Here is a 14,151-nt window from a genome sequence, read left to right as displayed (position 1 = left end):
ACATCTGCTTTTCTCCAACAAAGCGATGTTCTGAACGCTTTTAATGTTTTCTTTTTTTCAATTTCAAAGCGTTCCTTTTACAGCATCACTGTTTTAATGTAATTACAATACATTCAGATAATTAGAGTTAAGCATTCATTTTGTTGTCCAAGCGTAAAACAAGATGAAAGTACTGCTAGTAACCGTTAGTTCTGTCAGTACCAGCAGGCTATTGCAGAAAATACTGGGGTAAAATAAACTGTCATATTTTAAAGACATGGTGAGGGGAAATGGAATTTGATGCAGTGCTTCTTGTCTGGTCTGAGACTCACTTTATATTGTATATCTATCAGGCAGTGAAGATTGCTGATTTTTAAAGAAGACAGACCTTAAACGTAGCAATTTTATAATGGAAAGACAGTTCACCGAAGGCTAGCTGGCTTAAATGAAAAGTCTGTGTGTGCATATACTCTTATTGAAAATTTTCTAACAATTCTGACTTTTTTTCTTTCTCAGATGTGTTACTTTATAACTCAAATCTAGTCAAGATTTTTCACTTTTGTAAATGTGAGGACAAATGGTGGATCCAAATGTCATGTTTGGCAGAAGCATGGTGCTACATGCTAATAATTAAACAAAATATAAACCTATTCACAGCTTAAAAGGTGGATAAATGTGTTTTGAGTGTAGAAAGACCTTCTGGAACAGTGTATATGTGTGAGTGGAAAGGAATGACAGAGATTCCCCACCCTGCTTTTTGTAATCACTCGGGATTTTCCAAAGCACCTCTTTATTCCTCAAGAAATCACTTGGATTCCAACTACTCACATACTCTGGTCTGGACTGACTCAAAACAAGTGCAGTCATACATACGTCCTCAGTGGTGAACATCAGCCATCTTGAAACTAACTCTTGTAGTGTTTTTTTAAATACCTTTTATTGATTTCGATTTTCCAGATTGTGCTGATTCTGTGGCAATGCCAAGAGTGAAGTGCAAGATGTACTCAAGCTGTTCCCTGTAGTTTGCTGACTAATTTTCTGTTTCAGATCTCACTTTCAGAAGGGCAGTTTCACTTACTATGTAGTAAACGTTTAGATTAAAAGTCACTAAAGACATTCATTAACTCAACTGAATGTCCTAGTCTAGAATTGTTATGACAGAATTGAGATGTTTTTATAGAAAATGCTTCTCAGAGGGTTGTTTGTGCTACAGCACTTAGTCACAAGAAATGATGTAAGCTGTTGTTTGCTTTAAAAGCCCATTGGGTCAGACTAGTGTTTGATTGAATATGTGGAGACTGGAAGGCTTTACAGAATATACAATAAATTGTACACTAAGATGAAATCTTTTTGACAAACGCAGACACTCAGTGCTATATTTTAAGGCAGAGTTGCCAATTTAATACAGTTTGTACTTCAGGGATTTATGGTGTATGATTTCATTCTCCTTTATTTAGAAAATCATGTCATGTAAGGAATTCAGGACTGCCATATGTGGCTTTGTTTGACTGTTCACTAGAAGCATTATATAAAATTCCTTGCTGTCATCTGAAGCAACTGTGACTTTAATCACTTGGCTCAACTTGTGGCATAATAACTAGAATGATTGCCCTTCTAATTGCAACATTATCCATCAGAAGTAACAAGATCAACACCATTAAGTGAAGCTAGGCAGACTAGGCAAGTAGACTCCTTTTATTAATCCCTCTCAGTCTGTTCAAGTTAATACTTGCCTTTACCTTTGCTTTCATCCTGTAATAGGGGCAATACTTCAGGGTCCATTACTCACGGTTCAAAGTCATAACAATAAGTGGCTTAAGTTTAGTAAATAATAGTTTGACGAAATCAGTTTTAAATGAGATTACGCCGTCAAGTTGTTTTTGGATTTTCACAGCATGTAAAATCATCATAATCAATGTTTTTTTTTTCAGATACCGTACTCGATTTCGTCCAACTTATAAGATAGCATACAAGACCGTGACTGAATTAGAATGGCGGTGCTGTCCAGGATATCAAGGTCCAGACTGCAGGGAAGTTAAAGGCTTTCCAAATGGACAAATAGCGAATCCACAATCATACCCACAATATCCACAGCATGGACAAACTCGAACTGCACAAAGTATGGAATCTTTCACAATGATTGCATGTTGTTTCTGTATGTTCTAATGCATGTATTCATTTTTTAGGTTTAAATGATCTTAATGGTGATTTGTTTCTATACGTTTCGTTACCACAGGACCAGAGCGGCGGGAAACTGTACAATATGACTTGAGAAGAGGAGCTGACAGAACACGAATGTTGGAAGAAGAAGTGCAACGTCTCAGCCAGACAGTTCTGGATCTTCAAGCTGCCATGACAGGTATGGCAGAGAACCTGCGGACAGACATACAAGAGGACACCAGCAAGATGCTCATTACCCTCCTCAATGACAGGACTTCACCTGACAGCGCAAGAACTGGAGGCACAGAAGAGAGTGTGGTGCTTCTTGACGGCCACCAGGCTATGAGAGGCCAAACTCATGGAGAAAGAGAAATGGAAACGGTGATGGCAAGACTCAATGACGTCACAGATGCTCTCAAAACCAAAGACGAAGCTCTTGAGGAATTGCGGGGAACAGTGACGGGACATGACAATCAAATCCGAATGCTTATGGATAGTGCTTCTCAAAGCCTACCAGTTGCGGGTGATTCTTCTCAAGATGTAGACGTCCTTCAGGCTTACGTTGATGAGAAATTTGAGAAGCTCAAGAAGGATTTTGTTGTAAACTTGGAAGACGAGATGACCAAACTGAAAACGGCATGTGATGAAAAGATTCAGTCTCTTCAAAAAACATGTGAAGAAGGACAGGAGAACGGCTACGGGAGCCTCACCAATCTAGTGAACAACAAGGAAGCTGAGCTTAGAAAGGAGATTCGTGAGCTCCGATTGGATTTGTCCATGTCTGATGGTCTCATGCCCACAAACCGCCAAACGACCATTGGAAAAACTGATGGTGACTACAGTGACTTGAGGAGGGAAATAGCTCGAGTGGCAGAGGCTCATCGGGTCCTCAATGCCAGAATGGACAATGAGCTTGAGCATCTGTCCTCACTGAAGATGGAAGATATAATCGGTTCACGCCTGGAGGACCTGGAGGACAGGATGAACGTCACTGAGAGGAACGCAGAGACTTATTGTTTCTATGTGGAGGAAAAACTTACCAAGGACATAATGAATGAAGTAGCTATGTTACATCAACTTCTTGATCAGAAACTGGATGGTATTCAGGATCAGTTCACTTCCATGTTGATTGAAATGAACAACAATTCCTTTCCTCTGATTTCAAGTGATTCTGTTGATGCACTTCAAACTCAGGTTACTGCAAACAAGTTCCTTATACAGGGGTTAGAGGACAAGTTTAGTACACTTGGGCAAAATTGTTCTACCAACTGCAAAAGCAACCAACCCTCTGATTCCAAAAAGCCTGAAGGTCTAGAAAGTGTTGTGAAGGATGTGACACTCTGCAGAAATGATCTGGATGTTTTGCGTTCTGATTTTGTAAACAGCATAGCAAAGATCCACGCATTAGAGGATACTATTAGGATGTCACCTGAAAAACAATTCATCAATGCCCATATGCAGGATACCGGCAAAAGACTTCATGCTTTGAGTGACAATGTAATTGGCTTGTCTGGGGCAATAACAGGATTGGGAGACACGGTTAGCAAATTTAGCCAAGACCTTCACACTTTGAATTCCACTTGTTGCCAAACAGGGCAGGTTGACAATCCATCTCTTCAGGCAGAAACTGGCAGACCAAGCCACAACCAGATTGCGGAGCTAAAAGACAAACTGGATGCACTGAATGTCCGAGTGACCACAGAGTTGAGTATGTGTAAAGTCAACACAACTGGAGTAGCTGAGGGTGTCTCTGCAGTGGATGACAGGGTGAAGGCTCTGGAGAAGATCTGCAGACGGCTTGACGGTGGAGCGAGCAATATCCAAGACCTTTCGGGGGAATTGGAGAGGAAGGTGGCACAAATGAATAACACCCTGGGAAGTCATTCAGGAGAGATCTTAACTCTTCAGAACTCCCTTCTGAATTTTCACAGCCAGCTAGCAGGACTGGCTAAACAGATTCATAAGGACCATACGAGTAAAGAACAAGGTAAGCTTTCAGAAGTTAATGGCAAAATGAGAAAACCACAGATGCCCACATTTAGCCAGTTAGGGTTAGAAAATGGAAACTAGCTCTCCTAAAAGTCTGTCTTTGTTTTTGCTTTCCAACGTGCAACTTCCGATTTTGGTGATCTCATCTTTAGGCATTTGTTACCAAATGTGGTGTTTCCATTAATCTGGAGTCAATGGAATGCTATGTATTGAAGTGCAACCTTTCTCCATGCTGAAGCAATAAGGGGATACATATAGTATACAATAGCTTGTATGCCTCTAAGCTCTAGAGAGGCAGGGGGCCAGCAAGAGTTTCCTGTGCCCTTTTAATGTGCCTATAATATGTCAAAACAACAGTTAGGTGCTTTGGTATAGATCCCTTTGCCTTTTATTTTCACAAATCCAAAACTTGATCAGTTGTAGTTTCAGTTACCTTTCTTGAAAGCTTAGATCCTTTATTATCTGAAATGCGGAAATGTTTACTTTATTTTAGTCTTGATCTGTACATTTCATATGTATACATTGGAACATTATATATATATATATATATATATATATATATATATATATATATATATATATATATATATATATATATATATATATATATATATATATATAAAATATTGTTTTAGTGTTCTTCTGTGGTTTTTAAGAGTGAAGGAGTTGTGTGGTCTTAGATTATCACTGTGTCATGCTCGGTTTTCTCCGCCTATAACGTTTAGAACTGGCAGCATGTTGAGTTGCAGGCAGGTCTGGTACTCATTAAGCTCCAAAGTCAACGTACGGGCCTCAGGAGGTGATGAATTCCCACACCCTTCTGCAGATGTTCAGCTATGAGTTGACTGTGATGTCACCAGAGAACACATTCTCTTTAACGTCCATTAAAGGGTGATGTCATCATTCCTGATAAGGGCGGGGGTCTGTCTCTTGCTGAAACAAACTCTTTTTCCAAGATCTGTGGCTAAACAGTTACTGCGCTGATCCGGTCAGTGTCACAAAGATCTGTATGTCTTTACATGTTTGGGATTTTAAAAGTAATTTTAATATTTATACAGTGTTAACACAATAAATTTGCCCTTTAACCTTAAATAAAAAATAAGTGTAGCGTTAAAGTATTAAAGACGCTAAATCTAATGCAGTCGGAAGTTGTAAAATCCTCTGACAAAAAATAAAGCAACAATGCTACTGAACCTACTGTGCGAGACAGCAATCAACGTGGCCCAATTCCCAAACAGATGAGTCTTATTATCAGTTTCTTTTGAGAATCAAAAGCATACAGCACAACTGCTGTAATCTGACATCCCATAAATTACTCTTTTTAACAAGTTATTTTTTTGTGTAAATCAAAAGCATAGCCTACAGCACAATCCATGTATTCTGACTCCTAAACGAAAAATTTTTATCACCTGATTCTTTTTAGCAGATCAAAGGAATAGAGATCTACCAGTGTAGTCTGACACCTGAATAAATGAGTCTTTGGCTCCTTTTAGTGCATTAGACCAGTGTTTCTCAACTGGTCGGTCGCGGTGTGTGGTAAAAAAAAAAACAACAAAAGTTACATTTTTACTTATTTTGGTGCACGACAACCCTACCGTTTGACATGTGAAATGTCATTTAATTATTGCAACAAATATGTTGAAGCGCAAGTACGACCCGAATATGTAAAGTGTGGATATATATATTGACAACAAAAAAGACTTAAAGCCTCAGTGTCATGCTGTATGTAGTGAGGTGCTCCCATAAGAGAGCATGAAACCTTCTAAATTAAAACAACATTTAGAAACCAGAAAACATGTTTTATTAACAGTTTATTATTAACAGTATTTGTCGTTTTTACTTTGTAATATTTCTATAATTTGATCCATTTTGTTAAAAGTTTAAGCTTAAAGTTTAAGCTTAAAGTTATAGTTCACTCAAAAATAAAAATGTCCTCATTATTTACTCGCCCTCACGTGGTTTTAAACTTTTATGAGCTTCTTTGTTCTGTTAAACACAATGAAGATATTTTGACAAAATGCTGGTTGATGGTACCTATTGACTTACATAATATTTTTATTATTGAAGTTAATGTGTACCATCAACCTGCTTCTGTGAACAAAAGCAGAACAAAGCAACTCAAATAGGTGAGTAAATGATGACAGAACTATCAGTTCTGGGTGAACTCTCTTTAAATGCTAACTGCATTTACACTTTCCTTAAAGGAGATGTTCATAAGAACTTACATGCTAATTTACATGCTAATTTACCAGGCGGGAGCCCTGGGGTCCGTTCTTCGTACTTCGCCTAAATGATCTAAGATTATTTGGCAGATTCTGGATCTTTTAATCTTGATAACTGATCTCTGGCCAATTTGGTTCTTCAAACAAGTTCGCGAATCAGATTAAAATGTCTGGATGAACTGATCTGAGATCGCTGCGTTAGTTGTGAAGGACAGATCTATCGATCCTCGAAATCATGATCAGCAATGCAACGATTGGCTGATGGCACAGCAGCATAGTGACATCATCTGATTAATATTCAATTATCCATGTGAGCAAAATTACATCAAATTCGCAGTCAACGGTTTGTTAAATATGATATGCAATAACTTTACATCACGAGCAATTCTTTTAGTTTTACAGTTAGAGCGGATTTTTGGTGTAAAGAATAAAGGTGGTAAAGGTGTCTGCAACTTGTGTGAAGCATCAAATCACTGGAATATTAACTGTTAAAACACGTTTATTAAACCTGCTTCCGACCAGGTTTGAGCTAGCAGAACTGTTGCTATGAGAACAACTCTTAGATCAGTTTTGAAGAACGAAACGATCCTGGATCATGTCAAATCGTTAATAACCAAATCCAGCTAACTCTCCCGAGACAACATGCCTAACCTGATAATGGAGTGTGTTAATATAGCCAACCTCTAATGGTAAAAAATAATCAGTTACATTTTTTATTAAACAAACTTCATAAAAACAGAACAGTCTGCAAAGACACTTTGATTGACATTTACCCTCTGTACATGTCATCAGATGAGGAAAGCCCCACCCATTAATGATGAACCCTCTCTCATTACCATAAACAGCCCTGAGTGAGAGGAGCAGCCATCCGCTATTAGAGATTTCACACTCACTGTATAAAAAACCTTTGCTGGAGAGCTTTTCTTTGAGTTGATTTAACTTTCAATCAAGTACTGCACTTGACTCGGTTTAAGTACATTTAACTCAAAAATGATGCTGGCTGCCCTAAATGTTTAAGTTAAGTCAACTTTTGTTTTTACAGTGCTGTAGTTCTGTACCAGTTGAAGAAAATTTTAGCAACTAAGAGGCAGTATAATTGTTGAGCTTTAGGATGCACACAGCATCTCCATAGATTACCTATCTCTAAGCCACTTCTTTTGACAATTCCAGTTTTTCACAGATAACATTCGTTCTGTTTTGATTCTGCCACTATGCAGATAGACAGGCATTTGTAGCTCCTATTTCTTTTGTAAAGAGGGTTGGGAGCACAATCTCATTTGAATTTAAAGTGACAGTCTCCAAAATGACACAATTTCAATTAAAGCCTAAAAGGAGCAGTTTCAAAGAGTTATTAAAAATGATTTGTGGGATATTTTGAGCTAAAACTTCATATACACTCAAAGATTTTGATGTATTTGATCAAGTCACAGACATCTCAAACAATGTTACCTCTGGATTTAAAATGACATTAAGCGAATATCACTCTGACAGTTCTCATAAGCATGAATAAAATCTTATTCATATTCATGACACGAGTCATGTCATGATTAAAAAAAGTTTCATGACAGTCTTATGAATACTCCTTTCTTATGAGAACCTGTAAAAGTAAACAAAAAGGTCGATTTAAAAAATAAAGAAAAATGAAAGTTGTCTCTGTAGTTTAAGAAAACTAAATAAATAAAATATTACAATAATATCTAGAGGCTAATTATTAAACTGCGGTAATGCCATCTCTACGGTCATGTGTCCGGATGCTATTAACATGCATTTCAGTGGTCAGATCACAAGCCGTCAGCCAAAAAGCCTGACTGTTTTCTCTTAGCATTAATATGAGTTCAGATGTGTTTCTTGTGTTCTGAATTCATCCAGACCCATCCCTGTTATTTAGTCACACTCTGCATTACATTCACAGGAATGCTCAGTGCGACACACGAGTACTAATGAATGAAAAAAAAAACGATGCTGCATGACTTACCAGCAACAGGGAAAGCGTAGGTGGTCTTTTGTGGCTGTTCGAACACATTCAGCCACATGATCATGTACACTATGTAAGGCAGAAGTAGAAGAAGACTTTTATGTTGTATAACAGTATGTTGGTATGTATGTATCTCAAGCCATCATGATTAAGCTCATAAAATAACTGTACAGGCAGGTTATTGCCAGTTTTTTTAAATCATAATTTACAACACCAACCCAAACAGTGTACTACTTCAATGTATTGAAAATGTAAAAAAAAAAAAAAAAAAAAAAAAAAACTCACATTTTCACACTTCTCAACATCAAATGTTGTTGGAGGAAAGATCATGGACCCAAAGTAAATTAATAGCAAAATGAAAAAACTGAATTTATGGATTTTTTACAGTTTAGGAGATGATACAGTTAAAACTTTCAAGTCAGAAACACAATAGACCTTATCCCTGAATAGCTTCAGCATTACTCAAACTCTTTGGCTGCAGATCACGCCAGAGACACATTGCACAATACAGGAACGGCCCATCCAGCTGCATCTCTGTGACAAAGCGACCAACTTCAGTTTCTTCTAATGTATTTTAATGGCTCTTTATTGATTTTTCATTAGTTTTTTTCATGATTCAAGACACAGTTAAGCCTGGAAATGTTTTAGGGCTGCTCAGAAAACGCCCTTAACTAATGTTGATTCACTTTTTCTTTCTGGCCATCATTAAGGCGTGTTCAGACGAAAAAAAAATCTCTTGCTTTGGAGACAATGACTTTATTTCAGTTCTTGAACTCATCTGGAACCATTTCCATTTTCTGTGGAAACACTTGTGAGGCAATTACATTGTTGTTTAGCATTCTCCCAGTACCCCCCAAAAATGGAAAAGAATAGAGTTCCCTTCCTCCCCACACTCTTATCAGCCATGTCCTCGTTCCTTTCTCTCTCTTCCTGCTGATTGATATCATTCAGTCAAGATAATGTCAGGGAAGCTCTCGCTGAATGCCTTTATACTATTGTTTTACTTTGTGTGAAGATATGAACAGACTAGCTGCGTGTACACCAATGTATTGTAATTATACAGCTAAGCTGAGCAGGATTGGGTCAGTACTTAAAATGGAAAGCTTTCTGAGAAAATAGCATTTACACATGGCATTAAGATGTGTGTTGATTTTGGATCACAATCCCATTTAATCCAGTTATTTCGTTCATCTCTACTGTCCAAATTTAAAACTTGATAACTTTAAGGCAGGTGTATTGTATATGCGTATATGTATTGTATATTTTTTTTCTGACCCAAGATCTAGTATTGCTAATAAGCTCTTACAATTGACATAGTAAGCAGTAAAATCAATTAAATATACTTTATTCATTGAGTAAAATAATGTAAAATTTTACAACACATTTTATTATATTTTCCATACAGATCCTAATAAAGTATTCGTACTGTTTTAGCATGTGGTACATTCTTGTCTACATTTTCTCATTACAATAATATATTTTATAATGCATCTTGGTTATAGCCAATAGATGCTGAAACAAACAGGCTGCAGCTCTGAGAACAGATTTTAACACTGAAAGTAATTAGATTCTGAGTATCAGAAAGATCAGGCATTTTTATCACGACTCATTTAGGTGACTGAAACCACATCCATATTTTTTCCTTTGCTTTAAATACAACGATTAACTAATTATAAAAATAATGAAATTTTTGTGAATACATTTTGTGAAAAATATTTTATTTTTTAATTTATTTAGAATTTGTAAAATTTGTATTCTGATTTCTGGTATTTAAAATGCTACTGAATACCATTTACATAAAGATCTGATGTGTGGTTTGTTAAGACTGTACAATATTTAGCTGAAAAACAATAAAAAATACAAAAGATTTTCTCAGTATTTTTAAAAAAAGTTTTTATATATTTATTTACATCAGTAGGACATTTACAAAATATCTTTTTACTTTTTATTGTAATTATTTTTGGCATATAAGAAAAATGTATAATTTTGACCCATGTATTTTTGAACAATGTATTTTTTGGTTATTATTTTTACTAAAAATATAGCCTTGCAACATCTTAGATGGGTTAGATAAAAGCACATAAGAATCAGCATTCATTTCTCCTCTGCCCCAATTGTTCACAGTGGGTTTTTGAAACAATCTTGACCTATATAAGAGAACATTGTACTTTTTACTTCTTTATTTTGCCTTCAAACCAATCTTACTGATTGTACATGGCTCAGTTTAAACCCCATTTACCTATTGTGCTTTAACAACACGTCCTATAATGTTCATATCCTATAACGAATTAGCTCAGCAGGCAGATAGTAGCTGTTTTTTTATATCTGTTTGAACACATTCAGCCACATGAGCTTTTAAACTACAAAAACAGAGTAAATCAGTTTTCAGCTACATCTAAAAGTGGTTGTAAGTGGACAAGCTCAACGTTTTAGATCCCGTTTACACCTGTATTTAAGATTGTGCACTTGTGATTATATCAAGGAAGAAAAAAAAAATCTTAATAGCAGGTTTTAACAGGGTCTAGTCTGCTTTTAAATAACTGGTCATTAGGGGGATTCACCTTGGGGTTTCAGCATTCACCAGTGGGGTTTCATTTTAAGATGCCAGCATGTGATGTTCTTCTTGTGAGTATGTGAGCTGTTCAGATTTGGAATTATGCGCTATCAATGCCTGAACACAGTGCTTACATAACTGTGCTGCAGTCAGGGGGTACAGCTGTCATACGGTAGTTGTTGGAGCTCTGAAAAAACTCAGATTTAGGAGGTTGTAAACAATTTTTACTAGTCAGGATATCATAATTATGACAATTCCGATGTAGTGTGATGAGACCTTACATAGTTAATTTACCCAAAAATGAAAATTATGTTCTCATTCCCCCATTTAAATCCATTTGTTCATTTGTTCTTCAAAACACAAATGAAGATATTTTAGATGAAATCCGAGAGCTCTCTTACCCATTTGACTTTTAAAGTCCAGAAGCGGAACCAAAAAGATCATCAGAAAATTGAATTCAGTAGTTCAACTGTAATCATATGAAGCTCCAATTAGTTTTGTTGGCACACAAAAGGGTTTTTGGAGCTTTGTATGCACTCAAAAATGACTTTTGCTGTTTGCTAAAACTACTTGAGTAGTAAAATGAGTTGAAACAGCACAATTCTTAAGGTTTTTTGGTACAACTTAATTGTTATATGTTCATTCCAGTTCCATTTTAATAACTTTATCGATATGTGTTGGGCCAACATGAAGGTATTGTGTGGAACCCTGCATTTTTTACAGTGAGACTACACTTGAACCACTGAAGTCAAAATAAATGTTGGCCATGTTTTCTGTCCCTTTACTGGACTTTTCTTGGATTTCATCTAAAAAATCTTAATTATTGTTTCAAGGATCGACAGGGGGAGTGTCAGGGGATTAGAACAACATGAGGTAATTAACAATATTATTTACATTAAAGGATGAACTAAATATTTAAGTCTGTCTGTTTAAGTGTGTTCACATCTGGGTCCAAGTTTAAGTTATTTGGTCAAGAAGCTAATGTGGAATTTCTTAGGTTTGATAAGGCCAAGATCGAGAGGTCATGGGGCAGGTGTCAGAGCTCTCAGATTACAAGTTTTAACTATAAATTGTATGAGGTTATAGTTTTTTTTTTTTTTAACTAGTTCTAGAATCTTGCACTTGCCACTTTATATGCACAGACAGTATGCTTTTCTGGCCAACATTTGACTGACTTTTAAGCTTAAAAGCTGCTGGAAAATGCACTTGCCACTTTATACACACTTTATACACACTTCTTACATTGTACTGTGATAATTATTGTTGCATTTTTACCTTTTTAATTCTTGTTAATATTGTTGTTGTTTTTTACAATTAGGGCTGCACTGAGGGGAAGGGCAAACATACATTTCTTTGTATTTTTTTACAATGACAACAAAGATTCCGATTCTGATTGTAATCAAGGGAATTCTGTGATGGCGTGAATGCATCTCCAATCTGTGTCTAAGTTAAAGTTTCTCTCTTTGGGATGAGAAACTGATGTAAAAGCTGTGCAGTGGATGTCGCTGTGCTATTGAGGTTAATGGTTTTATTTTAATTCTCAATCATGATGTCATTGTGTTAACACTTTACAATAAGGTTCATTAGTTAATGCTATTATTTGTATTGTAATGTATTATTTACTGACATGAACTAATCATGAACAACACTTGTACAGCATTTATTAATCATAATAATAATCATAAATAATGAACATTTACTTATGCATTATTAACATCCAAGTCCATGCTTGTTAACATTAGTTAATGCACCATGAGTTAACATGAACTAACAATGAACTACTGTATTTTCATTAACTAATGTTAACTAACATGAACAAAAACAGTAGTAGATGTATTGTTCATTGTTTGTTCATGTTAGTAAATGCATTAATTAACATTAACTAATGAACCTTATTGTAAAGTGTGACCGTCATTTTTTATTGCTCAAAAAGAGAAACTATTTTTCATGCATATATGAAATTTGACAGACTGAAACCTTAATTTTTGCTGTGGGAAAATATTTTCACTTTTAACTAACTCTTTTCTGTGAATTTTTTTTTGCTTTATATGTGTTATTAAAGCTTGTTTTAGGGCAGACTAAACAAGCCATTTATAAGAGCAGATATAAAAAAGTTTGAAGGATTATCTGAGGAAGATGGGGTGGTGATTAATTTTGTGTTTTTTAAGTATACAAAGGACTTTTGACACGAAATGGTGTGGAAAATGAGACATTGTGTTCAGTTGTTGAAGAATTAGGTTTTACAAATTTGTCTTCTTTTTGGCGGTTTCTGTGTGTGCTGATGCAATGTTTGACATGTTGAAACGGATTTTATTGACAAGCGACTTACTGTAATGAAAGTGTAATAAAATATAAAATTATTTAAAGTTATTAAAAATATAAAATTATATTAAGTTATTGAAAAATATATACAGCTGAAGTCAGAATTATTGGCCCCCCTGTTTATTTTTTCCCCAATTTCTGTTTAACAGAGAGAAGATTTTTTCTAAACATAATAATTTTAATAACTCAACACTAATAACTGATTTATTTTATCTTAGCCAGTAAATAATATTTGACTAGATATTTTTCAAGGCACTTCTATACAGCTTAAAGTGATATTTAAAGGCTTAACTAGGTTAATTATGCAGGTTAGGGTAATTAGGCAAGTTATGATGGTTTGTTCTGTAGACTATAGAAAAAAACAGCTTAAAGAGGCTAATAATATTGACCTTAAAGTGTTTTTTAAAAAGCTAAAAACTGCTTTTATTCTAGCTGAAATAAAAACATAAGACTTTCTCCAGTGGAAAAGATATTATCAGACATACTGTGAAAATTTCCTTGCTCTGTTAAACATCATTTAAAAAATATATATAAAAAAAGGAAAAAAAAAATCAACATAATTCTGACTTCAACTGTACATTTTAAATTTTAATTTGGCTTAGTCAGAATCTCACAGTCACCACAATTCCTGTAAAACATGACCACACCTTCAGTGTCAGTCTTAGTTTAAAAAAAACGTCCAGAAACTGATGTAGAAGTTCTCAAACTGGCCAAAATAAAGAGGTCTGGCCATTTGAGCAGGGTGCAACTTGCTTCACATTGCGTGTGTTTGTGTTGATGTATCTATGCACAAAATCACCACACCCAATAGAGGACCATTCACATTCAGTCTCCCGTTCATCAGCTAAATATGCTTTTCTCTCCACATCACAGGGTGGCAAATCCCTAATTGCATATGAATGTTTTTGACTCATTAAACCCGCAGCTCTGTGTCGCCTCAGTCCCCTCAT

The 14,151-nt window shown here is 35.6% G+C and overlaps 1 protein-coding gene across 1 annotated transcript in view; it reads left to right on the top strand.

Moving 5' to 3' along the window:
* emilin2a (elastin microfibril interfacer 2a) overlaps positions 1-14,151 on the top strand; it is a 34,464-nt gene that overhangs the window by 5,027 nt on the left and 15,286 nt on the right. Inside the window, exons 4-5 of the mRNA XM_087240980.1 lie at positions 1,911-2,098; positions 2,216-4,126. Coding sequence (XP_087097106.1) covers positions 1,911-2,098; positions 2,216-4,126 — 2,099 coding nt within the window. The remainder of the gene's footprint in view (positions 1-1,910; positions 2,099-2,215; positions 4,127-14,151) is intronic.

The sequence above is a fragment of the Danio rerio genome, chromosome 2 (assembly GCF_052040795.2).
Source record: "Danio rerio strain M-AB ecotype USA chromosome 2, GRCz13ab, whole genome shotgun sequence".
Taxonomy (NCBI): domain Eukaryota; kingdom Metazoa; phylum Chordata; class Actinopteri; order Cypriniformes; family Danionidae; genus Danio; species Danio rerio.
This window is presented reverse-complemented; position numbering and strand designations above follow the sequence as displayed.